Genomic DNA, 27,192 nt, shown 5'->3' with positions numbered 1-27,192 from the left:
TAAGTGTCTCTTTGCCATAATAGGAACCTGTAATGGAAGTGAGGGGTTGTGTTCCCCTGTGTCTTTATGATGTATAAAAGGAAATCTGAAAGGTTTCCCCAACATTTTTTTGGATTGTAAGCTGTCCCGGGCAGAGCCTGTCTCCATATTTCTACAGCATCCAGTACAATAAGGCTTCAGTCCTGATTGAGACATTTAGATGCCATAATATAAATAATCATTTTGATTTACTTTATATTGGATTCTTGAGTCTTTGTCCCACCCTTATTCATGGAAGACCATAACCAGATGAAGAACTAGTATAGTTGGTTTATGACTGACACCAAGCAAGTCAAATCTGAATCAGAGGGAAGAGATTTTTATTCAGAGATCTTAGTTGTGTTTATTTTGCTAATACATTTAACACGAATGAGAAAACACTTGAGTGTAAGACTGTCATTGTTAAAGATTCAAGACCCTGTGAAAGCAGCAAGTTCGAAGAGTCTCATGATGAAGTGCATCCTCTGTAGCCTGGCAAGCCACTTGATCTAAGTCTCAGTTTCAATCTAACAAAAACAATAATGCTTATCTCCATCAAAATAATCTCATGAGGTTTAAATGCATTAATGTTTACAAAGTTATTTGTACTCTTCAGATGGAAGGCACTATAGGAATATTAATAAATTAATATAAAATTGTGTATTTAAGTATTTCACTTGTAACAATGCTTTCTGTCGCCTCTGCCAGAGTACAGCCTTTGTTTTGTGCTACCTATATATCGTATAGCACTGGCATATTTAGCTCTATCCTGCATAAAGGGAATATATTTTCAGGGTCTGCAACAGGAAAGATAAAATTGAATTGCATTAAATTAACATATTTCGGTTTTATTTTTCAGTAATCTACATGGCACAGCTCTAAAGAGCAAGTGTAATATAGGTTACACTGTAAAAATTGAGAAGTTATATATGCTCTGTGTGCTTTCCAGTCACCAAGAAATTTAAATAATCTTACAGAATGTTGAGTCTTTACGTGAGACTCAATACAGTGGAGGAGTCAGAAATGAGTCAGTGTTGCTTAAATTTAGCATTTGACTTTTATAAGCCTATCCTGTGTGAGGTACTGGAATATTTGACATACATTGTACATATTACGTATGGCGATGTAAATAATTAGGAGAAGCATTTTTTGATATGCATGTTCACAGATACAATAGTTAATCTCTTCTCAAGAACAGCAAGATGGAATATCTAGAAAAGGAAATGTTGTTTGACCCAGTCCTTGCTCTTGTTAATTTACATGTTAAGCAATAGTGCAAAACATGACTTCCTGGACATGATCTGAGTTATTATGTTACTGAAAGTAATAACTATAAGTAATTAGTTTAAGAAATTATTACAATAGTGCATATTAACCAATACAAATCTTTTCTAAAGGTGAACAAACTTAGAAGCAAACTTACTACAACTTGAAAATTACTTGGGGCCTTCTGATCTTGGAAACTGGCTTGTTTTGAGATTTTTGATTTCTGTATACCAGAAGAGAGAGATACTACACGATACTGCTGCCACCAATATGTCCTGCTTAGGTCAGGGACTCCATCCAGACTAAATGGACACTTCTATGGGACTGGAATAGCAGTCATTGTTCCTCTATAAGCACTACCATTCCCAGTAATTGAAACACATAATTGCATATCAAAGGCCATGCCACCGTTCTTCCTCCCTCTCCAGCCAACATACACACAACACTCTCTCATGCTCCCCACTGCATGCACCAGCCTATCGAAGGCCTATGGAGAACACTTCCATAGAACATAGGATTGCAGACTGTGGCTACTTTGACTGCACCTCTTCCCAATGCAGGGCTTCCGTGACAGAGGGCCTTTCACTGACCATCCACAAGGGGCTGAATTTCACCCTGAAAGTAGGTTCCATTCTTTGGGTCCAATTCCACACTGGCTAATGGTTCATAAAAATCCAGTCCAGAGAGCTTTTGTCAGCAGATATTGGCTCACGTACCTCATTTTCTGAATCACGGCATCTTAACTCCAGAGTTTCCCTTAGCTTACCAGAACACATTTAAGGATGGTCAGACTAAATAAAACTGTTTACCTGCACTAGATGTTATCCATCAGAAAGCATTCTTGAGATTATTTTTTAAAATGCTTTTTGTCAATCAAGGAAGACACGGAGGAGTTCTCTAGTCTGTATTTGTGGAGCACTACAGGTATCTTGATATTCTGTCTGACTGCCAGCACACTGAGGGTTAGTCAGCAGCATTGTATGTGTCCACTGCATGAAGTTCAGTTGCCAGGGTTAGTATGAGTGTAAAATGTTAAATAAAAAAAAAAAGACGGTACCAACTCTGATTTGAACTAGCCCTCCAAAAAGTATTCCCAGTGAGCTTTAATATTAAGCAATTTATATTCAGAGACATCTTTAACTTAGAGCAAGAAGAGACAATGACCCAAGTGTCTATTAAAGGCCCTGGTTCCACTGAAGATGTTAGAAAACAGAGTAGCATTTTAAATGAGATACACAGCGTATCCAACTCCCTGGTCTCACACCAGTCTATACAAGCAGATGCCACTGTTTAATCACTTGTAGATTTTAAGGCCAGAAAGGACCATTATGATCTTCTAATGTGACCTTCAGAATAACATAGGGCATAGAATTTCACCAAGCCATTCCTGCATCAAGCCCATAAACATCTACAAGCCCTTAAGCAACCAGAAGGTCATTGTTCTGGAACTATAGCCAATGCAGTTACACGCCAATTAGAAAGCCATTACTCTCAGTAAATTCACAGTCTTTTGCCAGATTAGTAATTAATGTGCAGCTGTTTATGACTGATCAATAAAATCTATCATTTAAGAACAGAGATAAGATATCAATCAAGGTGAAAGTTTACTATATCAGAATAAATAATGAGTTTGTTAAATAGCATATTCAATTTTATCAGCCTTATAGGTAAGGCCCTACCAAATTCATAGCCAAGAAAAACACGTCATTGACCATGAAATCTGGTCTTTCCCCGTGAAATCTGGTCTTGTGTGCTTTTACCTTATACAATGCAGTTCACAGGGGCGACCATCATTTCTCAAACTGGAGGACCTGATCCAAAAGGGATTTGCGGGGGGGGGGGGGGTGCAAGGTTATTTTAGGGGATCACAGTATTGTCACCCTTACTTCTGCACTGCCTTCAGAGTTGAGCAGCCAGAGAGAGGTGACTGTTGGCCATGCCCCCAGCTCTGAGGGCAGTGTCCCACAGCAGCACAACCCCCTCTACAATAAGACTGTGACACCCACCCACAACCTTGTGACACACACACCTCCTTTTTGGGTCAGGACCCCTACAGTTATACCACCATGAAATTTCAGGATTTAAATATCGGAAATCATGACATTTACTATTTTAAAAATTCTATGATTATGAAATTGACCAAAATGGACACTGAATTTGGTAGGGCCCTGCTTACAAGCGAGTGCAGCTCACTGCAAAAGGTCCTCAGATCTTGAGCTTGCTTTTCCCCACCCAACAGCCTGTCAGAACCAGCATCTGACTATAGTAAAGTGTAGAGCAAGATTCTTGTTTGGCCTGATTGTGAGTTCTTTCAGTTGGGTATGCTGAGTCACTGCATAGATAGTGGCTCAGAGCTGTATTAGTTTACCTATTGGGTAGAATAAAGTTTTTCTTTTTATAGTATGTAATTGCTGATATGAATGCAGAATTACTAATAATTTATACATTTTAATAAGACACTACCTTAGGTTGTGAATCACAAATTAGCATTCATTTTCCCATAAGGCACACAAAGAGCAATTAAAGAATTCCATGGTCTTTTCAAAGAAAGGAGTTTGTGTTTCATTCAGTTCAACAAACTATAGTGACCTGGGAACTTTCTCAGTAAATAACCTTGAAAGAAGAATAGAATAGAGCAGGGTACCATTCTTGATAAGAATAAGTAAATTAAGGTATCATCTGTACAATTCAATAACATTCATAATCCTGTTTCCTAGTGATTAAACTTGTGAAATAAAGTTAAATTCAAAGCGCACTTCTGAGCAACAAATGTCATGTAATGTAAAATATTAATTTTTGTCAAGTTATTTATTAGAATTAGTGATTTTAAATCACATGTGAGAACTCGCACAAAAGAGTCACAAGTAATTCAAGAAGGGAATCCTTCTGGAAAAGAACCAAAAAACCCAAAAACAAACAAAAACCACAGGATAAGTGCATCAGTATGCTTGTAGCTAAGGAAGCAAAAGGCTAATTATCTTACATATAAACTCAACATAGAAAACAAAAACCACTAACAAACTTGCATGCTGGAGACTTCTTCATGAATGCTCTAAATGATCTCAAGTTTAGGAGAAGTTTAGATTGAATATTTTAAGGTTTACTGTACAACTGTACAGCAGACATCAATTACAGAACTTTGTCATTTTCCCATCCCTTTTGAACCTGTAGTTGACATTGAGCCTCCACACTCTAGAAAAATAGGAGCCACCTCTATCGTTAGTTGCTGCAGCTCTCCCTAATTTATCTTTATGCATTTGGAGTGCCATCAGACTGAATTTTGGGCAATATACTGCCCTTACCTTCTACTGATATTAGAGACACAGTTTTCATCTGTGCTTACTATATATAGCCACTGATTAAAATTTGCTGTTATTCCAGTTTCTTTCCATGCTCATAGTACACTCTGAACCATTCATGGAGGCATACTAACTGTTTGAAGTTGTGCTCTGGGAACCATCACATGCAAAATGCAACAGCTTGTTAAGATGAATTTTTCCAGGGCAAATAATTCTTCTGGTCTTTGAGAGGACAATTGGACATTTACTTCTGTGTCTCTTGAATGGGGGTGGCGGGAATCACTCCAGAGGGAATTCTATGAAGAATTTGTGTCAAGACCTTTGCCTTCATAGAAGCACATGCTTATTTTAGCATTTGACCTTTCAAACAGACTGGGTGAGATTGTGAGGAAGTACCTCATGTTTAAAGTTCTAAGTACTGTGTTGTAGATTTCCCTCTTCACTCACGTGTATCTTCTGACTGGACTGCATGGGAGTTAGACTGGATGATCCTTGCGGTCTCTTCTAATCCTATGGTTCTCTGACTATGTCAGTCAGCTAACATTGATCTGTTCATAAACACAGTTATCACATGCAGTAACCTGGCCTCTTTTTAGAGATTGGAGGCCGCAATACAATCTGGATCCAGATCCACATCCCCTCCAAGTTTGGGGGCATTTGAATCCAAGCAGCTTTGGGTCCACCACAACCTCTCCCAACCCCCAAACTGCGCTCTTAGAATCATAAGGTTAGAAGGGACTACAAGTCTAGCCCCCTGCCACGATGCAAGATTTGTTGTGACTAAACCATCCAATACAGATGGCTATCTAGCCTTCTTTTGAAAACACTGGGTGAAGGAGCTTCTATGACTTCTCCAGCCAGTTTGTTCCATTGTCCTAATGTTCTTACAGTTAAGTTTTTCCACTGATTTAATCTAAATCTGCTATGCTGTAGTTTGAACCCATTGCCTCCTGTCCTGTTCTCTGTTGCAGGACAAAACAACTTTTCTCCATCTTTTTATGGCAGCCTTTCAAGTATCCTATCCTGTCGCCCCACCCCCTTAATCGCCTCTTTTCCCCAACTAAACATATCCAGATCCTTCAGCCTTCGCTTGTATGGCTTGCATTCCATCCCTCTGATCATCTTTGCTGCTCACTTCTAGAGTCTTTCTATACATTGGTGACAAAAATTGGACACAGTTCTCCAGCCAAGGCCTAACCAGCACTGAGTACAGCAGTACTGTGTCACCTCCCCTGACTTGCACAGGATGCCTCTGATAACATAACCAAATTTGAGTTTGCTTTTTTTTTGCAACAGCCTTGCATTGCTGACTCATGTTGGGGCTGTGATCCACTTCAACTCCCAGATCCTTCTCAGCCACCCTGCTGCCAAGCCAGTTATCCCCCATTCTGTATTTGTACATTTGGTTTTCCTTCCCTAGCACCTTACATGTTGAATTTCATTTAGTTGTCTATAGCCCCATTCTCCAATTTATCAAGATACCTCTCTTGACTTTTAGCTCTATCCTCCAAAGTGTTTGCAACCCTCCCGCCAGCTTTGTCTCATCTGCAAGCCTGATTTTTTCAAACCCTGTACAGTAAACTTTTAAAAAGATCAACTCCTAACAGTGAAGTGTCCGGTTCTGTTTCGGAAAGCAGGCGGAGTTGAACGGCCTCCCAGCTCAGAAATGCAGAGGTGCCCCGACGGGTGAGGCGGATGGCAGCAGGCAGCGCGTCCCTAGTGACTTGAATTCCAGTGGCCGGGGAAGCGGCTGAACAATCCTCCACAGTAGGCAGCTGGGCAGGGGGAAAGCGAAGTGGCTCCGCGCCCCCCACCCCTGTGATCTCCGCGGCGGCTCCATCTGTTCCCCGCCTGGGCTCCCACTACCAGCGCTCGAGCGGCCCATTCATGCCTAACAAAGGGCCGCCTCCCCCCACTGCCCAGCCCTCTACGCCGCGGCCGCAGCATCCCAGGTACCAAGGTGGGCGGGGGAGGCGCGGAGGGGAGCGAAAAGCAGCCGCCGCCGGAGACAGAACGCGCCGACTCTAGCGCCAACTCTCCGACTGCCGGGCGCCGCCGCTGATTGGCGGGGCCCGCCGCGGGAGCTCTCCGGCCGGCCGCCGCTGATTGGCCGGATTGTAAAAGTGTGTCTCAGGGCGCCAGAATAGAAGCTTTAGCGCCGAGTGGCATCTCCGGGCAGCAGCAGCGGCACGTTGGGGGGGGCGGCAGCGGCTGGGCACAGGTCGCTCTCCTCTCCCGTCGCTGCCCCCATGCACCCCCCGCCTCCTGGCTGCTCCGGAGTGCGTGGCGCTGCTGCGCGGGAGGCCGCGAGCGAGAGCCGGGAAGGGCTGGATCCCCGAGGTAAGCGCTGACGAGCCGCGGGGGAGGGGGCTCGGCCCCCCACTACAGCCCCAGCCACTTTGTGGGCTTGCCCCGCACTGGCGCTGGCGCTCCAGGCCGCCGGACTTAGGGAGCGGAGGGGGGGCTGCTCTGAACTGAGTCTCCAACTGCATCAGCAGGTACGAGCCTCCTCATCTCTCATGCCTGAGGACTTGGGGGTTCAGTGCGAGGGGCAGCCAGGCAGCCCCGCTTCCTCCCGCCTGCTGCACCGGGGGAACGAGCTCCCCCCGCCGGGGGCTGGCCGGCCGCTCTTCTGTCCCATTCATTCAAAGCCGCGATTCCTCCAGGTTCTTTGCGCCAAAACTAACTGCCCCGCGGGAGACCCTGAGCGCTGCTGACTCAGACGCCGCCGGCTCCCACCGAGCTGGGGTAGCTCGCTGAGCCGCCTTCCCTCCCCACCCACCGCAGCCGTGTCCCACTGGGTTGATTTTCTGACGGAAAGGCTGATTCCCCGGGGCTAACGCTGAGAGTTTGTGACGGTCACAGGAGGGCAGCTGCAGGCTGCCAAGGTCACCTTTTGGGGATGGGAGGGAAACTATAGATTAGCCTGTGGAAGTCGGGGTGGGGTTTGTTTTTTAATGAAGTAATATCAAACTTAACCTGTGCACCTTTATAACTTACAGATGGAGGTAAGTTGCTTAACACTAAAAGACTTGATCAGCCCAAGACACACAAGAATCGATCTGGCGGTTGAAGATGGAGAAAATGCACAAAAGGTGAGTAAACGGACACAGATAACACTTAACAGCGTTTTAGTAAGATTTATGGCCAATACTGCAACACCAACACCCCAGGACTTTGAATTTGAATGCAAAATCTATTGTACCTTGAACTACCTTTGCTTCTCCCCCCCCCCCCCGCAGGTGAATGGACTGTAGTAGGTTCTGAAAATGGTTTTAGCACATTACAGAAATGTACTAGTACTTGTTAGAGACCAATCTACTGGTCTGTGGCTATTTAAGAATACAAAACTATTCTTTACAGGACTATTTATGTCTAGTTCCCACTAACCTTTGAGATAAGACCAAAAGTAGTAAGTTTGTCCTCCTAAACACCAAGACTCAAATATAACACTGTAATATTCTTCCCACTCTCTGCCATTTTAGTTTCCTTCCTTCTCAGCTCAGTTGCCCCAGCCAACATTCAAGTTGATAATTTTGGGGTGGGAAATAGGAGACATCTTGGCTTTTAAATTTTAATGAAAGGCCCATTTTCCCTCCACCCCCTTCCCCTTTCAAGGAAGTAATCAAGAGTTTAGTCAGGATTAATTAAAGAGGACATTAACAATACCTCTGCCATCTGGGGAAAGGATTACAGAAAATCCTATGTATGAAGCCGTATTGGGTAACTGTGTATGGAGCACACTGAGACACAGTCACATATGGTTGTGAAAGGATGCAGAAAGCATAGGCTTAGATGAGCAGGGTTAGACCCAGCCAAAATAGTTTTGAAACAGGTCTAAGGTGAGTAATGAGGCAGATGCTCTGAAGATGTGCTTTCCATTTAGTCAGGAGCACATCATTTAAATATCCCCTCCCCAGGGCATTTCTGTAAGCTTCCTGCTGGCTTATTATAGAGCATACAGTACACATAAGTGCACTAGGAACTGGTTGTGTGCATTAAGGTTAAAATCTTACAGGATTGCATGTTTTAAAAAAAGCGTTCAGGATTGGCAATATTGTTGTTTGCCAATCCAGACTGACCGGACAGCAGCATCACAGCTCTAGCTAGCCTTTAAACAGATTGTCAGCTAAGACACTGCATCAGTGTGACCACTTCACCTTGGCACTCTATTCCTGATGGAATATTATATTATATGCACAAAACTAGCAGACTTCGCATGTTTCAACAGAGATTTAATAACTGACAGTGTAGTGAGGTCTCCTACTACTGAGACTTAATTTTACAAAGGATACTCCAGTTTTATTCTTGTTTTACTATGCTACAGTTGTCAAAATAAATTAACAAAACAGGAATAATGCCTCCGTGTAACCACTTCATTTTACTTGCTAACATGCAAAATTCAGAAATCTTCAGTGGATCCCCAGTTGGTGCAATTTAGTGAGGGTCTATCCAAATAAAGATTTTCCACCTCCACATCAAAAATGAACAATAGCTATATGCTACAGTCTTCTTATGAACCAATACATTAATAAAACATACCTAGCACTGTGAGACTTGGCCATTTCCTATTCCTCTAAAGATTTTTTTTTTTATTATTCCTGTCTACATAACCAAAATTGTGTCTACCTATTTTACATTCCCTTTGTGCTTTCAACCTACCTTCTCTCCTTGGAAGAAGAGGCACCTCAGAATCTCTTCTTTTCACCTCTTTACACATACTATGAATCCATATGGTTAACAGAAAATTTGGGATCTAAAGACCTCCCAAGGACCATATGGGAATGGGAAAAAGATAAACTGGGACAAGTGAGTCAGTAAGGAGGATAAAGATTTCAAGGGTAGGTAGTAGGTACATGTTTTGAACCCATTTACAGCTTCAGCCATTACTTATCGCTGCTCAGTGTAATGTTTGTACACCTGGGTGAATTAATGGGAGCTCAGTGGGATAACTTTCAAGTAACTGGATTGCTAGTTCTAGGTATCTGCTTTAGTTATAACTACATTAGCACCAAGCATAATGAAAAACAGATTTATATAAAGGTGGGTTTTTTCCCCATTTTAGATTAAGTGTTGAATCCTTGCCACATTTGAAATTGCAAGAATATATTATGTGGATTAACTATACTGAACATGTATACCAGGAAGAACCATGGCCCTTACCTTGAACCCTTTTTGGCAGTGTATTAAGTCACAACACTCATCTGAAATAAAAATCTCTTTACATTCTTGTGGATAATCCAATTGGGCATTATAATATTTTATATAATCATTCTGAACATTCATAGCACAGTGCTTTTTCCTACTCTTTGGATGTCTGTCCTCATCCCCAGATGGCAAACTGTGGAAGGCTTTCTATTAGGCGCAGTAACATCTGGCTAATTTTTGAACTTTAAAATCCAGTTTCTGCATTCCAATTAAATTGAATAAACCAGTGCAGTAGTTTAAACAAAATTCCGTGGTGTCTCCTTATCAATTAGCTATAATTCTTGAGCCACTGAGAATTGAACAGAGCAATAGTTTTAGCTGAAATTCATATAAAAGTTTATGCCTTTTAGATAGCTATTTCATCTTGTACACTTTTCTGTAAACTTAATGCCTTATAGCACCAACAATGAAAATGAGACTACTATTGTAATATCCTCTATCCCAAAAGTTCTATTGTGTATACTTGGTAATGTTTTTAAAAGTCATTTTGCAAAGATTTTAAAACACCACTAGTCAGAGGTGCAGGAATTTATGATCGGTTCAGGACAAACGCCAAGAACACTGCTTGACTGAGGGACCAGTAACTGTTTCAGGGTCATTTCTAGTCCTTATAGTTTAAGAACACTTAAAGGCTTGGCTTCTAAGAACAGCAAGTTGTGAAATCTGATATTAATTTCTGGTTATCATTTTACTTTCTTCATCTCTTACCTCTCTTCATCTGAGATATCTGCAACCAGTATTTCAAACTGCTAGATTGAGAAACTGAGTCATAGCATTTGAAAGCCAGAAACTGCCATTTTTAATCCATGTAAAGTATCAGAGAGAAGTTATTAAATGGTAATCAGAATGATTTAATGTCTGATGTCTTGTGATCTCTCAGGGCTAGAAAAAAGTTTTGGTAGGGCTTTAGTACCACTGGCTTTCTCTAGGTACTGGTCAGTCCAGAATCAGTGATCAGAGCAGTAACAAAGAAAAATCCAGTGGTCGCTGGCAGGTTCAGTAAACAGATTAGATCCATTGACTTTAGGTTAACTGTGTGCGATCTGTTGCCCACTGATAATACTCTGTTGCAGCAAAGGAAACCCAAGTAATATTGTCATGTTTTTCTCATGCTCTCCATCCTGTTAGCGCAGGGTGAGAAACCTGTTCAGCTAGTGTAGTGGGAAAGTACCTGTTGCTCAAAAGCAGCTTTTCCCGGTAATTAAGGAATGATATAGACTGACTCAAGTAGGCATCAATCTAAGTAAGTTGAAAGTTGGTCTGTACTACAACTTTTGTGGTAGTGGGAATGGACAAAAGGGTAGTCATAGCCTCATTCCTGTATAAGAACATAAAGGAAAAATAAGCATCAGATCATGTAGCTGGGGGCAAGGACGGAATTCTTGTTCTTACCTTACTTTGAGAACAAGTCATATGTAGATTTCTCCTTCCCAGCAGCTTGCTTGGCTATAGTTAACGCTTCTTTATATATTTTCATTGTTTTGAGCAGCAGATACTTAAGCAATTTTCTTCCATTAGGGAAGTATTCCATCTGGGCTGAGTGAAATCCCCAAAAAGGGCTTTCTGTTATGGAGATTCCAGAATAGAATGCTATGTTTTTTTCTAAGTGCTGTGTAACTAGTGAACTATTTAAGCTTCAGACCAAGTTCAGCCAGAAGACATATGGCTCCAGGGGATAAACTGGGTTTATAATTTGGACCAGTAGGTTTACAATTGTGGCACAGTTGGCTTATATGAAAAGGCAGAACATAGAAGTCTGACAGACAACAGGTTTGACTGATTGACTCCATCTTAAGCAATTCATGGTGGCATCTTATCTGCATTGTACACTGATGTATGGTATACACTTCGCTGCATCTGACGCTAATAAGAGCTGGTCTAAATATAACCTTGGGACTGTCAGAGCATGATGGCACTCTTTACCTTCATACGAACAATGGCATTGACTGGTGGATTGTGTTGCTTATTTTCAACCCTAAACAATCCTCTCTTTTTAATAGGAAAATATATTTGATCAATCCAGAATGACCCCAAAGACTCCCATGAAAAATGAACCAATTGATTTATCAAAGCAAAAGGGCTGCACCCCAGAAAGAAATCCAATTACACCTGTTAAGGTTATCGACAGACCTCTGGCAGATCCATGGACCCCCACAGCTAACCTGAAGATGCTTATTAGTGCTGCTAGCCCTGACATGAGGGACAGGGAAAAGAAGAAAGAGCTCTTTAGACCAATCGAGAACAGTGAGCAGAATGATGCTTTTCCTGATTCTGTACAGGTAAGAGACTTGACCTAGTAAGCTTGGACATAACTTGCACACAATGCCCTCTACTTGCTGCAGGCTGACTAGTTAGTTTATATTTTATTACTTAGTTCAAAAAAAATACTATTTCCTCACCTTTACTAAGAATAGAGAGCAGCACTATTTGAAAGCATCCTCAAAGATGACCATTTATATAGCGACACCAATGTGCAAGCCATTTCAGACAAAGGTCGCCATCTTAAAAGCTTACTGTCTAAGTATTTCTTCAGATACTCAGAGACTGGATATGGTTACTTCCCCTCCCTCGCTAATTATATCATGTTCAAACTAAGGCCTAGCCACAGTGAGAGGAAAACTGCCAAGTCAGTTAAACAGATTCAGCATAACAGCTCATTTGGCCACTGTACAACTGTTTTAAAGACAGGCTAACCACGTCTTGGACATATTTATAATTGTGGCTTTAGAAGCGGTATACCTTAGTCACACTGGATTAGCAAACCATATTTATACCTCATTCAGCAAAACACAGCTCCACATCAAACAGTCAGGATGAGGGTAGTCAAAAATTACACCTGAATGGTTTCTTGATGTAAGCAGGATTTTAAATTCAGCATTGCTGGGTTTTTTTGCTAGGGGATTCTGCTCCCCAGCCTTCCTGGGGTTTTTTTGGTTTTGTTTTTAAAAAAAAAAAAACAAAAAACCCAAAACCCTCTAAGCATCTTTGAGCAGGAGAGCACAATTTTAGCTTTTAGCCAACAGCAGTGAGCTCCTTCATCCCCCTCCTTTTGTTTCTTTCTCCAGGAACCACTAGCTCCCCATTCCAAATTATTGCTCATAAGATGCCACTTTTGCCAGTGGTTGCAACATCAGCAACATCAAACTAGAATCTAGTCTCTAGGCCCTTGTTCTAAGAAAATGCTATTTTATAGGCATAAAGGCTCACTTAATTCTTTAGGATCAAGTATGGCACTGAACCTGTTTGAACATTGGCGGGGGAAAGAGAGTGGGGGCAAGCAGACTAACAAAGTTATTTGAAGGATTACTCATAACTTAGCTTTCAACAAGCAGGGTGTACAGAAATATGCTACATCAAAATTTAGTTGTTTCCTTCTCCGAAAGGATAACTGAAATAATTGCTAGGTTTGGTGAAACAGTGTGGCCTAGCAGACAGAGCACTGGACTGGGACCGAGGAGTCTTAGGTTCTATTCTAAGCTCTACCATTGCCTGCTGGGTGATCTGGGCAAATCACTTTACCTCAGTCTGCCCATCTGTAAAATGGGGATAATAATATTGACCATCTTTATAAATAGGGCCCTACCAATTTCACAGCCATAAAAAAAATGTCACAGACCGTGAAATCAGTTTTTCCCCATGAAATCTGATCTCCCCTGCTTCTGGTAGCCTGGGAGAGCTCGGGGCCGTCAGGACTCGAGGCTTCTTCCCCCAGGGCTCCTGCTGGGGCTCAGTGTGACCCAGTCAGGGTTTCCACCCTGGGGCTGGGGCACTCATTTTCCCAGGAGGCTCCCAAATTGGCCAGGAGCCCCTACCTTAATCTGTCTGGCCCTGGACTAGCACCTAGGAGCCACAGCTGGGGCACTCCTAGCCGCATGGGGGAAATCCTACCCACCACCTCTAACTGCTAGAAGCTCGGAGGCTGCTGCCTAGGCAGCACAGAAGTGAGGGTGGTAATCTTGGGATGCCCTCTACCCCCACAACAACTTTGCAGCCCCCCCAAAGTCCCATTTTTGGGTCAGGACCCCCACAGTTACAACACAGAAAAATTTTCAGATGCAAACATCTGAAATCATGAAACTGACCAATTTTAAAACCCTCTGGCCTTGAAATTGACCAGTATGGACCCTGAATTTGGTAGGGCCTTATTTATAAAGCACTTTGAGAGCTACTGCTGAAAAGCCATATACATATTTTTATGCATTTTAAAAAGTAGTTATTGACTAAATAGTACAGTACAGTTTGTTTAAAATGGAGTTTAATTCAGCTATTGTGCACATGACTGCTTCAGGTACTCTGAACTTCTTCAGTATGTTACTTGGAGCAAGTTGATAGACCATATTTCAGCTTTTGTTAAATTTACCCTCATGAACAACATCTTGTCTGTGGAAAATAGATTACAAAAACATAAAGGTGAAAACTTGTTTTCAAACCATTTAAAAACCAAGGGCATTTATTCCCAAGTATAACATGTTGCAAGGGGATTCATTACTCATTCTGCAGTAAGAGGTAATTGAGATACTGCAAGTTTTAAGAGTAAAAAAGTTCACATACAATTGATATACACAACTTCACTCCAACAAAAGAATCAATACTTCAGAATTACTAGTCCAAATAAAAATTACAGTCTGTTCATTGTTTAGTGGTTATTGTAACAAACATACCTTCTTATATATACCTGAGGTCTCCAGCTTTCAGGAATACTACAAGGGCCTACTCATTCTTTTTCATAGGATTTTATTCAGTTAACAGCCTGCCAAAATGTTAAAAAGCCCAAAATGCTGAGACAGCTGAATTTTATCTCCCAGAACTAGGGTCACATGCCTCTGAGCTTTTAAAGCGATATACCCACAAATAGAGGGATGGTGGAATTTCTGTGCAGAGGTTTTTCAGGAGCCCTCTGGTGGTTGGTAGACATCTCTGGTCAGTGACTCTCCAAGGTGTTTGCAGAAATCCTCCTTTTTATGGTCTCAAAAGGGAATGTTACTTCCAAATAGGGTCTTATCATCTATTGGTGATGGGAACATAGTTACACCTTTTGTGTCCTCCAACACCTGGCCACCATGGGATGCCCTTGTAAATGCTTTCATAATGATCTCCACTGTATCTGGATTTTGGATAAAACAAGTTCCTGAGTCAAAAGATATGATCCAGGTGCTTAGAGAGACGATCACATTCTAAGCCTGTATGAAGGCCCTTCGACATATGTATTTTATCTCTTGTAACAGTAGTCTGAGTCTGAATGTTAGAATCTGAAATGTTCCCTATTTTGCTATTGTCATGCCTGTTGAAGCTCTACAATAAAGGAATAACATTTATTTTTCAACAGTATGATATGGTAGATGATGGCACAGTGGATGAATTTGAAAAGCAGAGACCCAGCAGAAAACAGAAGAGCTTAGGACTCTTATGCCAAAAGTTTCTAGCTCGCTACCCAAGTTACCCTTTGTCAGCAGAAAAATCTATCATTTCTTTGGATGAAGTGGCTTCTAGTCTTGGTATGTATGCCTGAAATAAATGCTGCAAGAACTGGACAACTTTAGTCTTTTAAGATATGTCTACCACTTAAAGTAAAATAGATCTCATTTAAAAGAACTGACCTATTCGCAGAATACATTTAAGGTCTGATTTTTTTATTTTTTTTTAATTTATTTTTTTGCGGGAGGTGCTGGATGCACCCTTCTAGTTAAATTAAGCAAGAGTTGCAGGTGCTCAATACTTAAGAAGATCTCTACCACTATATTATTATATAACCCTATCATTTAAAAAAAAAAGATGCAAATCAGTCTGAGTGCTGTCATGGTGAATTAATCCTGCTGCTAAATATGTATGCCTAGATTATTATTTTCCTGCTAATTGAAGTATGAGAAATAAGCAGCAGGGTTGATAAAGAACAAATCATACAAAAGAACTGTGGTGAATTTTTGGATAGAACTGCAAATTGGTGGATGAGGGAAATCAGTAGGTTTTATATCTTGCTTTCAATAAATCATCCAATACGGTAGCTTCCAGAATCTAAATAGCCAAATTGTCTTGGACATGAACAATGTCTTGCACACTGAAAACTGGCAGAAAGACTGCCATTTATCATTCCCCTTTTTGCAGGAGGCATCTAGTGGTGTGGTTCAGGGACCAATGTTAGCTTTGGTTGTCTTTAACATCCTCTTTAGTTATCTGCAAGAAGTAAACTGCATGTTAACTAAACTTACAAGTCAGATTTAACTGGGAGCTGTTGTGAACCTCATCCAGGACAAAAAAATAATACAAAGGGACCCAGAGAAACTATAGATAATAGAGATTGCATTTATTCAGTCTGAGTCTTATTTTGCTAAGTATTGCATCTGAGAAAAATAATTCAGATTTATTTCATAGGAAAGATAGCAAATTAGACAAGAACTTGCAGAAAATTCAATGCAGTTTTTATGTTTTGGGAAGGAGGATGGAGAGGGAACAGAGATGGGATTTCCTCCCTGTGTGGCTCTGGTGAGACAGCTCCTAAAATACTTAGCAAAACAGAATAGAATGCAGAAAAGAATAAATAATAGATAAGGACTGATTTCTATGGTAATCGTTTTTTAAAGAATTTTTTAATGAATTGTTTTGAAGTATTAGAGTTATCCCCATTTAATATGAAATCCCAGTGCTCTGCCTTCATGAAACTGAACACATGTAGTCCTCCATTGCTAACTGGAAATGAAATTACTTGGGCTTTTTTCCTTTTGAGGAATATTTCATTGGTGACTTAAAACAAAGGAGTTTGTTTAAATGTACTAGTAGAGTTTGTGTCTTATTTAAAATAGTGGCTGGTTTTCCCCTTTGGTTTTCATTTCCTATACCACTGCGGATCTTTGTGTAGCAAATAATGGCTTGAATGTAGATTTTGCCATCAATAGATAAGGCTGTATTCACACAGCTCCTAGCTATGAAAAATCTATTTATGAGTCACAGCAGTACACAGTGTTTCCCAGGCTCTGCTCAGGGCCTATGGTACCTGGGCAGCCTTCATTAATAGGGTACGCAGTAGTCCTCTGGCCACAGATTAAAGCTGCACTTCTCTGGCTGCACCCAGGAGAGAAGACAGAGCTGCAAACACCATCTTCCTGATCCCAGGGTTAAAGTGCCTGTGGTACAGTCTCTCCCTGTGATAGAGTATGAGTCAAGCCTACAGGTTTTAGCTTAGGTGTCTGTCTGTTCCCTCCCTTCCTGTCTGTTCCCTCCCTTATCTACAAATTCTTCAGCTAATATCTAATATCACTGCAACTCTCCTGCTAAATAAATCTTATTGTGAGGGATCTGATCCTGCATTTCTTGTTCACCCAAAATTCTCACTGAAGTCCACAGGAATGTTAAAGGAATGTTAAGAAGTGCAGGATCAGACTGCAGATGGAGACTGAAATTATCTCAATACATTACAGGGTGCATAGATTCTCACTGATTCTAGCAACTTAATCTTGTTTCTTCTGAACAGCTTCTTGGCCTATTGGCAGAATACTGAGGACTGGGATGGGAGGGAGCATGACAATTTTTTCGCACTTTGCTAAAAATATATATCTCGATCTTATTTGTTTTTGGGATCCAGTGCCTGTGTTTGGGGGCAATGTGGGGCTGAGAATAATTATACAAATATCTTGACAGTGTGCCATCAACATAACACCAGTATGTTGGCAAGCACTGCAGTTCTATGCAGCGAATCATGTAGGAGAGGGTTTGTGGTGCCGGTGCTCAAAGGAACTAGTCGTGTAAAATATGTCTACCTATGTACAGCACTCAGTACGTTAGTAGCACACTTCACTCAAAATATCTCCATGCACTTTAAAACACTGACAAATTGGAAAGTCCCAGTACCCACATTATTATCTATATTTTATGGGTAAACATTAGGGAAATCTTTCAAAACTTCTCACCATTACTAGTGCTTGTTCCGTTCCACTGCTGGTAGCAATACTGTGAGCCCGAAGAAGGCAGCTGTTGCCAGCACTTTATCATTTAGACCAGTTCTTAATGGGGTTAGATAACTGTTTAAAATGGTGGCTGCAGGCATTGGCCCGGTTGTGTTCAAGCTCCAAACACTGCTAACACTAGTAGAGCTGAACCAGAGTTGGTATCTATGGGGAATTTTTGAAAATTTTCCTTTGTGTAGATGAGGTCAGAGATTAAAATCCAGCTCTTGCTCCCACTGAAGATTATAGGCCCTGTTCTCCATTGCTTTACATGTTGACATATTTGATGGTGCCTGTAATTTACACAGTACTATACAAGTGCAAGGAAATGGAAAATCAGGCCTGGGGGCTATACTCCCATTGATTTCAGTAGGAGCAAACTCTGTGACTTACCCAGGGAAATGATGAAAGAGAGAACTTTATGTGAGTAGATCTTGTTCGGTGCACGATTATACAAAAAGGAGGCGAGAGTAGAAGCATGTTTAAAAATGGGGATACTTTTAAGTCTCTTTCTTCCTTAAAACAGGAGTTGAGCGTCGGCGCATCTATGACATAGTGAATGTTCTGGAATCGTTGCATCTTGTTAGCCGTGTGGCCAAGAATCAGTACTGTTGGCACGGACGACACAGCCTGAGTCAAACTCTAAAAAACCTTCAGGAAATAGGAGAGCTCCAGAAGTACGAAGAACAGATGGCTTACATCCAGCATAAAGAGCAGGACCTTGAGTATAAATTTGGAGACTGTAAAAAGGAGACCTTTCCGGATTCCCAAGACAGACAGTTACTTGACTTTTCGGAGGCAGATTGCCCCTCTGGTAAGCTGACTAATGGTTGATGTGTACAGATGCAGTCATAGTGTTCAACATACAGTGTGGCTTTTTTCTTATTTAATTGATGTTTTTAATGTAAAATGCACAATATTGCTTGTGAAAGGTGCTGAATTCACCACTTTAGAGATAAGGCTCCTCTTTTTTATTCACGGTGCAGGTACAGCACAGATGGCAGCAATTCCAGTCTTTCCCCTCTCACTCAGTGCCCTGTCCCTGACAGGTCCCTTGAAACATGTTTCAACTAGTTATGCTAAACAATGTATTCCACCTTTGTATGTAGTCGTGACATTCTGAGTAAGTTTCCAAGACCTGAAAAGGAGTTCTTTGAAAGCTTGTTTCTCTTATCAACAGAAGTTAGTCCAATAAAAGATATTATCTCACCCACCTTGTCTCTGTAGTTTCCATAACAGCCTTTTGTGAAGGACTTTGTCAAACATTTTGTTTCTCTCTTTCCCCCGCTCCTCTTCTGACTGGTAAATGCTTTGTTCTCACCTCTGTTACACTGGTCAAATGTTGATTATAAACTCCATGGCACTCAACAGTTATACCATAATGAAGCAGGGAATCAGGTCCAGACTCCGTAACATTTAAAACCAATTTTTTACACTTTAATTTTTATTACCTTTTTGAAGATGACTAAAATGCTGTTGTCCATCTGCCTTACATAATTATTTGCTACCTATAAAAAGATATGTTTTCCAACAAGGAAACACTTTACCCTTGTTGTGCGTGAGAAACCTTCTTAATGCTTTCTTGTCTCTGATAGATGACATGCTAAAAGACTCTCATTTTGTTTGTAATGCAGCATCTGCAAACAGCAGAAAGGACAAGTCATTACGGATTATGAGCCAAAAGTTTGTCATGCTGTTTCTTGTCTCCAAAACCAAGATAGTCACTCTTGACATAGCAGCAAAAATACTGATAGAAGAAAGCCAGGATGCAGCAGATCACAGCAAGTTTAAAAGTGAGTATCACAGTTAAGAAATGGATTAATCATCCAATCAGCAGGGAAAATGGAGGCACATTCAGATTTGAAAAAAAATCTCAGATATCAATCTCAGCATGGATAGAATCACCTGTGATTAAGCATTTTTTAACTATAACATATAAAACTTTAATCAAATACCCCTGCCCTAAATATTCAGATATACTGGGGGGGGGGGGGAGAGCGGAAAAGCATTCAGCTGCACAACTTGTAGCTGGATGACAACACTTATAAAATACATCATCATTCAATTCATTGGAGTTGTAGGGATTATAAAAACAAAAAAATGGATTGATATGAGTTTTCACCTATGCTGCTGCCTTCGGGATAGGATGAAATATTTTTATCAAGCAATTCTGCTCTTGCTGGAGGAATGCATCCATTGGACAGAAGGAAGAGAGGATGCTTTTCCAAAGTGACTTGTACACCAGTTTATGCACTTCCTTTTAACTTATTCCCAAAAGTTACTGTGGCATTATGGCAGAAATTCATTAGCTTGTACAGCAGTGGTCCCCAAACTTTTTCTGTTGGGCCCCCTCGTTACCCATAATCAAACCTATCCGTCCCTCTCTGTCTGGGCGCCAGGGGCCGGAGGCCATAGTCAGGAACAGAGCTGCGGCCGAGAGCGGAGCCATGGAGGGGGCTGGGTAGGGTGACCAGACAGCAAGTGTGAAAAATCAGGATGGGGTGGGGGGGATAATAGGAGCCTATATAAGAAAAAGACCCAAAAATCGGGACTGTCCCTATAAAATCAGGACATCTGGTCACCCTAGGGCTGGGGCTGGAAGCCACGGCCAGGAGAGGAGCTGGGAGCCGGAGCTATGGCTGAGGACAGAGTGGGGCTGGGTGATGTTCCCTCCCTGCCTTCCATGGGGGCTGACTTGGGCCCCACTCATCCTCCCCCAAAAAAACATTCCTCTAGGCCTCCCTGAGGGGGGGTGCCCCACAGTTTGGGGACCACTGTTGTACAGGCATATTTACAGTATACTCTTTACACTTTTGTTTACCTTTCAGCAAAGGTACGAAGACTGTATGATATCGCCAACGTTCTGACCAGCTTAGGGCTCATAAAGAAAGTGCATGTCACAGAAGAAAGGGGTCGCAAACCAGCCTTCAAATGGATTGGGCCTGTGGAATTCAGTGGAAATAGTGGTAATTTGTGGTGTTTGGCGGTTGTTTGTGTATTTTTCTGGAACTTTCTTCCAGGGTGGATTGATTTTAAGCTGAGGCTTTCCACTTAGTGATTTAAATCATCAATTTTAATAACTCTTCCATTTGTACTTTAGCTATTTTCTAAAGAAAGGTACATTCTCACTGGTTAATATAACCATTAAAATTTGTTGATTTACAACTAAATAGAACCTTTACATTCGAGTTTGAACTCCCTCCCCCCACCTAGGAGGATACACAATAACTATATACATTTATATAAGCAATTATATAGCTTAATATTGTCAGATTCTTAATTAGACATTTTTAGTATGTTAGAAAACGGTGAATTAGATATATTATTTACTACATAATTAACTTTGTGCTCATGATTTGTGTCAAGGTGCATTATGATGGTAACTGGAATTTAATTAAACACACAACTGCATATAACATTTATTTTTATTAAACAAAATAAGCCCTTAATACAGTATATGACCTAGTGTGACAAATTTATAAAGCCAGACCTCAAAAGTTAATCAGGGAAAAACAAGTTATTTCTTTATATAGAAAAGCAGCCTTTCATTGTTGTGTGTTAGAGACTCATGGATTCAGCATATTTTTTTTTTATTTAAGAGATTATAAGTTTAGGCCTTAACACATTATTTTGTATTACTATCAGATTTCTTTTTAAACTGGTTTACTTTAAAAAAGAAAAACTTATTTAAATTATAACAAAATACAATTTTTTTATTTAAATTGGATTTTTTTTAAAATCACCCGCTCTTTCCCAAATTTTACGTGGTTATTTTCTAGTTGAAGAGTGAGTCCGAATTCATTACCTTCTGTACCCATAAACGTGTAGTGTCTGAATTTCCTAATGTAGGTCATCTATCTAAGCAGCTTTTTTAAAATCGCTGCCAGAATGTAAGGGAAAGGGGAGAGATTGGAGATATTTATGGGTACTTTTTTGGTTTTTGTTTTTTTTCCTTTTCTTCATGTTACATTAGTTTAAGGTGCAAGGCAATGGAAAATCAGTTCCTTAGGGCCACATTCTGTCCCATCCAGTGGCCTCCTTTGTGCTGCAAAGGGTCAATAAATCTGCCCTAAACAGGCACTGACTGTTCCCCCTACATGGGGAATCAGGCAGGTGGTGCAGAGCTGCTCCTCTGCTTCTTGTCCCCTGACATGGGGGGTTTGTTTCACGAGATAAAAGGCATGGCCATGGTGTGCCTACATCCTGGTGATACTGGGCTCCCAAAGTAGAGTCCTTATGTTGCTTTATTTTAGGGCTGGCCAATCCTAGGATAAAGGAGAAGTAAGGATTAATGTTAATGATACTTTGCCCCATCTTCCCATTTTTCTCTCCACAGCTGTTCCTAGTAGAGCTTAGGTGTAGCCCAGGATCTTGAGCTATATACAGTACTGGAGTGGGTAGGGGTGACCTTATCTTGTCCACTAGCTCTGACATAATTTTGTGGTGGTAGAATAGTGTAGGGTTTAAAGGGGTTTTCTTCTGCTGTGTCCGTAGCAAAGCTCCATGACGTGGCAGAAGCTACCATGACAACAGGTGTCCTTCAGGTGATAACTTTACAAAAACCAATTCCTTTAGATGATCCGAAAACTGATGTTCCAACATCTGCTGCTTTACCAGACCTGAAAAGAGGGGCATGTGCCCAACATCATACCTGTGCTAATGGAAAACAGAGGTTCGCACGGCATGCTTCATTTAACACTGTTCAGTCTTCTGAAGGGATCAAAAGGAAGGTCAGCTCTGAACCCAACAGCCCACATAGGGAGAGGCAAGGTAACTACCAAGAATTGTTGCTCTTTCCTAACCCATTGTGTCTGCCACTAGCAGTCACTTTCAGCCTTGAAGCAGTGCTCTTATTTTTCAGTAAATTTTCTGTTCTCTACACACTGGAAGTATGGTGCTATTTCTTCTGTTGAAATTTGGCACAGACGTATTAATATTCTTTAAATAGAAAGAGAACAGATTTTTATTGTCTGGTTTCTGGTAAGATGGAGTTTACTGTAACAATCCAGTTTATAGCACTTTCACATTTCAGAATTGTAAAATTATAAAGCAATTACAGAATTCGCTGTAAATTGTCCGAAGCCTGCACAGTGTTGAGTGCTTCTTGCATGGAATTGAGGGTGCTCAGCTCTTCGGAGGTACTGCTCAAACTGAATAGTGAACGTTATAAAAACATGTCTTGGTAGAAAAACTGCATTCCACTCTTTGTATTACTGATATGAAAATGTGCTTAGTAAATCTATGTAATTAATTCAGTGTCCCATTGTTCTTTCAGCTTGCATTGTCGGTTCAGATGAATACTGCTCCAAAATGATAAATCTATCAGCTGTCTGCAGACAGAAGATGGAAAAGGATACAAAGTAAGTTGGGTCTTAACTTGCAGTCTGCTCAGTTCCCTGCCCTGTGCATTTTAATTTAAGGTCAAATTCTGTACTTGGGATGGAAATCTGTAATTTCCAGTGACTTCCATTAGAGGATAGAAATTGGCTCTGAGGGTGACATTTGTTCTCCCATGTGCATGTAAAAGATTCACACCAACATGCATCACATTTTAACAGAGAAATAAAACAGCTATTGAGATTTTCAAAGCAGTCTAGGAAGATGTGCCTAAATCCCCTATACAATTAATGGACTATATGTATAAATTCCCTAGTGTGTTTTGAAATGTTCATACAATATATTTATTGGAAGCTTAAGGCTACAAGCTCCCCTACCATGAGTATGGCTCCATGTCTCATGGAGATTGACTTTCCGTGAAATCTGTGGCTTATGCAGCAACCGGTCAGGTGGCCCTGCAGCCAACCGCAACAGCCATTGCTCGGGCAGCCCTGGGCATCTGGCCCCGGGGACTGCCCAAGCAGCAGCCAGTGTGGCTGGCCTCGGGGACCACCTGAGTAGCGGTGCTGGGGGCGGCAAGAGCAGCCACTGCTTGGTGGCTCCCGGCAGCTGGTGCTGTTGCCCCTCCCCTCCCCCATCAAGCAGTGCCCCCCGCTCCTTGAGCAGTGGCTCCCCTCCCCCTCCCCCCCCGCAGCAACGGTCCCAGGCATGGCCGGAGCAGCCACTGCTCAGTGGCCCCTGGTAACTGGTGGGCTGGCCCTGGAGTCCCCTCCCCCCCCGATTTATATTATAAGTCATGGACCGGTCACAGACTGTGACTAAATCATAGCCTTAACCATGAGCTTTTTCCACCCCAATGGGGCAAGAAAACTGAATTTGTACTCATTCTTCATTCTTTTATCAGGGTTCAGTTCCCTTAACCACTCTTAGTTGGGCTACCAATAGTCCTGGGTCATCCACTGGCAGGCCCAGGCCCAGAGTCACAAAGGTATTTAGCCACCTAACTTCTACTGTGACTTTGGGCTGGTTCGCAGCCCTATGGCAGGATAGGTCTTAAAAATAGCCCATGCACACACTGGCTGCTGAATCCAGAACCTTTACAGGGGTTTTGGACTTGTGGAATTGCAACCTGAGTTGGTTGAAATTTTTGACAAAAAATGTTTCAATAAAAATTTTGAAGCAAAAAATAGAATTTCCATCTTGCAATTGTGAAGAAATAATTCTTCCTCTCCCCTTTTAAAATTTTTTTTTCTCATTTTCTCCAGTGGAAAAAGGGAAAGTTTTTAATAGCTAAGAGATAGCAGTAGGCTTCTTCCCATTAAAATGAAACAAAATGCTTCTAACAAAAGGATGAATCTTTTAGGGTTTTTAACAAACTCTCCACGCAAGTTAATACTGACTTTGCTCATTAATTTGGAGCCAGAATATGCTAATGAGAGCAACTGTTTTCTCCTTCTAAAAGGGTGGGGGTTAAACCCCACGGAGAAGCTTCTGTGGAGGAAAGGGGTAAACATACTGCAGAGCTGTTCTGCTCCATTGCCAAATTCCAAACACCCTCTGCTAACGTAGGTGAGAATAGCATGGAGGCCTTAATGTGTGGGCACGTTATATCTCCCTGCTAGCACTTACTGAAAGAACTGAACAGTAGTACAGCCAAAGAATCTGAGAGTCAGCTTCTCTGGTTTGACGTGATATGTAAGTGACTGATAAATTGTTTGATAATTACTGCACTCTGTCACGTAGTCTCCACACATAACCACAGAGATCCTCACTGTTTTATTTTAAGGGCAGTTTATGGGGATGTCATTCTGAACTAAACACTTTTTTTCCTCTTTTACTTACACCTTTTAGGAGTAAAATTTGTGCCACTGAAACAGTCTTAAATTCATCGAGGAACCCAGCTATAATCTCTCCTTTCTCTGTTCTTCCGGATCCTGGGGACTCTGATTTTTGCCTTAACTCCTTACCTCACCCAGTGTTTCCTGTTGCTCACTCAGACATGTCACACCTCTCTCTGCCAAATGGTACGAATGGCCAAGTTTTGCAGACTCCCATTTTGGCAGCCTCCAAAACAGAGAAAGGGAAAACTGCTCTGCTCCCCAACCAGTCTTTTGTTTACCTCCCCTCTGCATCTCTCGTCATGCTATGTGGCAGTCCTCAGGAAAGTCTGTCCAGGGAGAACCTTCCAACTACAGGAGAAAAGTGCAACAGAAGCCCTGAGGGACAGGCCTCACCCCTAAAGCCACAAGCTGCTGTATTTGCTGTTAACTGTCACAAGCGTTCCCAGAAGTGTGTGTGTCTCCCCACGCCTGCAGCCAGCATAGAGCCAGCTGCTAAAAGGAAGACTATGGAGCAGAGTGATGTCCCCCTCTCATTGGTGCTACCCAAGGTAGGGAAGTGAATTTAATTGATATCCAGCTTTGTTGCTAAGGCTGAGAGCAGGGGAAAGATACTTACATTACTTGAAATAGTCTTCTCTGCAGATGAACATTCACTGCAGATACCTATGTAGAGAGAAAAATGCCACCTCTCCACACAAGTATAAGCTGCGGGGAGAAATACATTTGGTGAAGCATTAATTGGAAGAGGGGTGCTATGCCTCTGGTAAAAAATGCCTGCCTCACAATGAGGCACAGATCACCTGTTCCACAGAGCCATGGCCCAGATCAGTCCCAGCACTGAAAAACCTGTGAGAGGGGAAGAAATCTGTGAGCGTTCCTCTCCACATTGTCCTGTCACTGGAGCTGCCTCCAAACCTGGCAGTTCCACAGGAGACATTGTTCCTCCACACCAGCTCTTGTCCCAGCAGGGTTCACCCTGGCAGCATGGCTCATTCTACATGGCCACAGGAGAGGTGATCTGTATCTTCCCATCTTCCCTGTCTCGCCTCCCACTCTGTCCTCCTAGTCCAACTTCTCCTCTCAGCAGGATGAGAGGGTGGGGAGAGGATGTGTCCTTGGAGGCCAATGAGCCACTTTCTGCAAAGGGAGGAGGATCACATCCAGAGTCCACTCCAGGTGCTGAAGTAGGGGGCATGTCCTGGCCCCACGTCAGTGTTTGTATCTGCGTTGTCTGAGGCATCTACAAGGGATCTACAATCCATGTTGAGTTTTTTCCCTTCAAATTAAAAAAAAAAAAAAAAGCCCTCTCCAGGCATATTTTTGCAAGAGAACTATATCTGTTTAATAGGTCTAAGCATTTAAGGTGAAATTCAATCCTGTGCAGATGACCTGTGCACCCCTCAAACCATGACTTCAGTGGTGCATAGCCCTTGTGCTGGCCCTCTGCACCAGGGTGAATTTCACTCTTCAGTCAAGGAAGGCATGCAAGAGATGGTAGCTCATATACTATCTTTTAATTTGGACTCTTCCTCCTAATTCTCTTTTTGCTCAGAAACCTTTTGAGCCACCTGATGTAGAATATTCCCGGGGAAGCAACTGTGCCTCTAATGTGCATCTAGGAGCTTTTCATCTTGACTTAGGAACGCCTGCTGACAAGGCTGAAGAAGAGAATACAACTAAACCTTTAGATTCTCAGGAGCAGGAAAAGCAATCTCAGAACAGAGACCTTGAAGATCCCTCACAGGGAAAAGAGCAAATCTCTCAAGAAAATACCAAACAGCCCTTCTTTCCACAGTATCTCTATGTGCAGCCAGCAGCAGGTAAGGACTATAGACACACAGCGATACATTATGACTAATTGATGAAGCCTAAATTTGAACATTTAGGCATCTTAAGTGAGGTTCTTAAATCCAGATTCGGGCACCTAAATAAGTGACCTGAATTTCAGAAAGTCTGATCACCCACAAATCCTACTGAAGTCAATGGGAGCTGCTTCTACTCAGCAACTCTCAAAACCAGCACACTTTTTTATTTAGGTACCTAAATATGGATTACAGTGAATAACCAGGCTTCCCGTATTCCCATAGTAACACACGTTACCCATCACAATAGCCCTGTTCTTTGGAACCTAAATTGCCTTTTGTTTTGTTTTAGCACTTATGATTGTGGAGGGAACCTTGAAAAGGAGAATGTATGTTTGTCTACACCTAAAACTTAGGTTGACCCAGCTACATTGCTCAGGGCTGTGAAAACTTTCCCTGTGTGATGTAGTTAGGGCAACCTAAC

The 27,192-nt window shown here is 41.8% G+C and overlaps 2 protein-coding genes across 2 annotated transcripts in view; both read left to right on the top strand.

Moving 5' to 3' along the window:
* LOC127042433 (matrix metalloproteinase-2-like) overlaps positions 1-27,192 on the top strand; it is a 207,523-nt gene that overhangs the window by 132,223 nt on the left and 48,108 nt on the right. The gene's annotated exons all lie outside the window — the stretch shown is intronic.
* E2F7 (E2F transcription factor 7) overlaps positions 6,868-27,192 on the top strand; it is a 20,856-nt gene continuing 531 nt past the window's right edge. The window contains exons 1-11 of the mRNA XM_050935621.1: positions 6,868-6,923; positions 7,586-7,678; positions 11,792-12,070; positions 15,118-15,286; positions 18,255-18,542; positions 19,363-19,521; positions 20,557-20,694; positions 22,223-22,498; positions 23,004-23,088; positions 24,917-25,454; positions 26,459-26,726. Of these exons, the coding sequence (XP_050791578.1) occupies positions 7,586-7,678; positions 11,792-12,070; positions 15,118-15,286; positions 18,255-18,542; positions 19,363-19,521; positions 20,557-20,694; positions 22,223-22,498; positions 23,004-23,088; positions 24,917-25,454; positions 26,459-26,726 (2,293 nt within the window). The 5' untranslated portion in view covers positions 6,868-6,923. The remainder of the gene's footprint in view (positions 6,924-7,585; positions 7,679-11,791; positions 12,071-15,117; positions 15,287-18,254; positions 18,543-19,362; positions 19,522-20,556; positions 20,695-22,222; positions 22,499-23,003; positions 23,089-24,916; positions 25,455-26,458; positions 26,727-27,192) is intronic.

Source organism: Gopherus flavomarginatus, chromosome 1, assembly GCF_025201925.1.
Source record: "Gopherus flavomarginatus isolate rGopFla2 chromosome 1, rGopFla2.mat.asm, whole genome shotgun sequence".
NCBI classification, from domain to species: domain Eukaryota; kingdom Metazoa; phylum Chordata; order Testudines; family Testudinidae; genus Gopherus; species Gopherus flavomarginatus.
The sequence above is the reverse complement of the archived record's forward strand: the minus strand, read 5'-3'. Positions and strand labels throughout refer to the sequence as shown.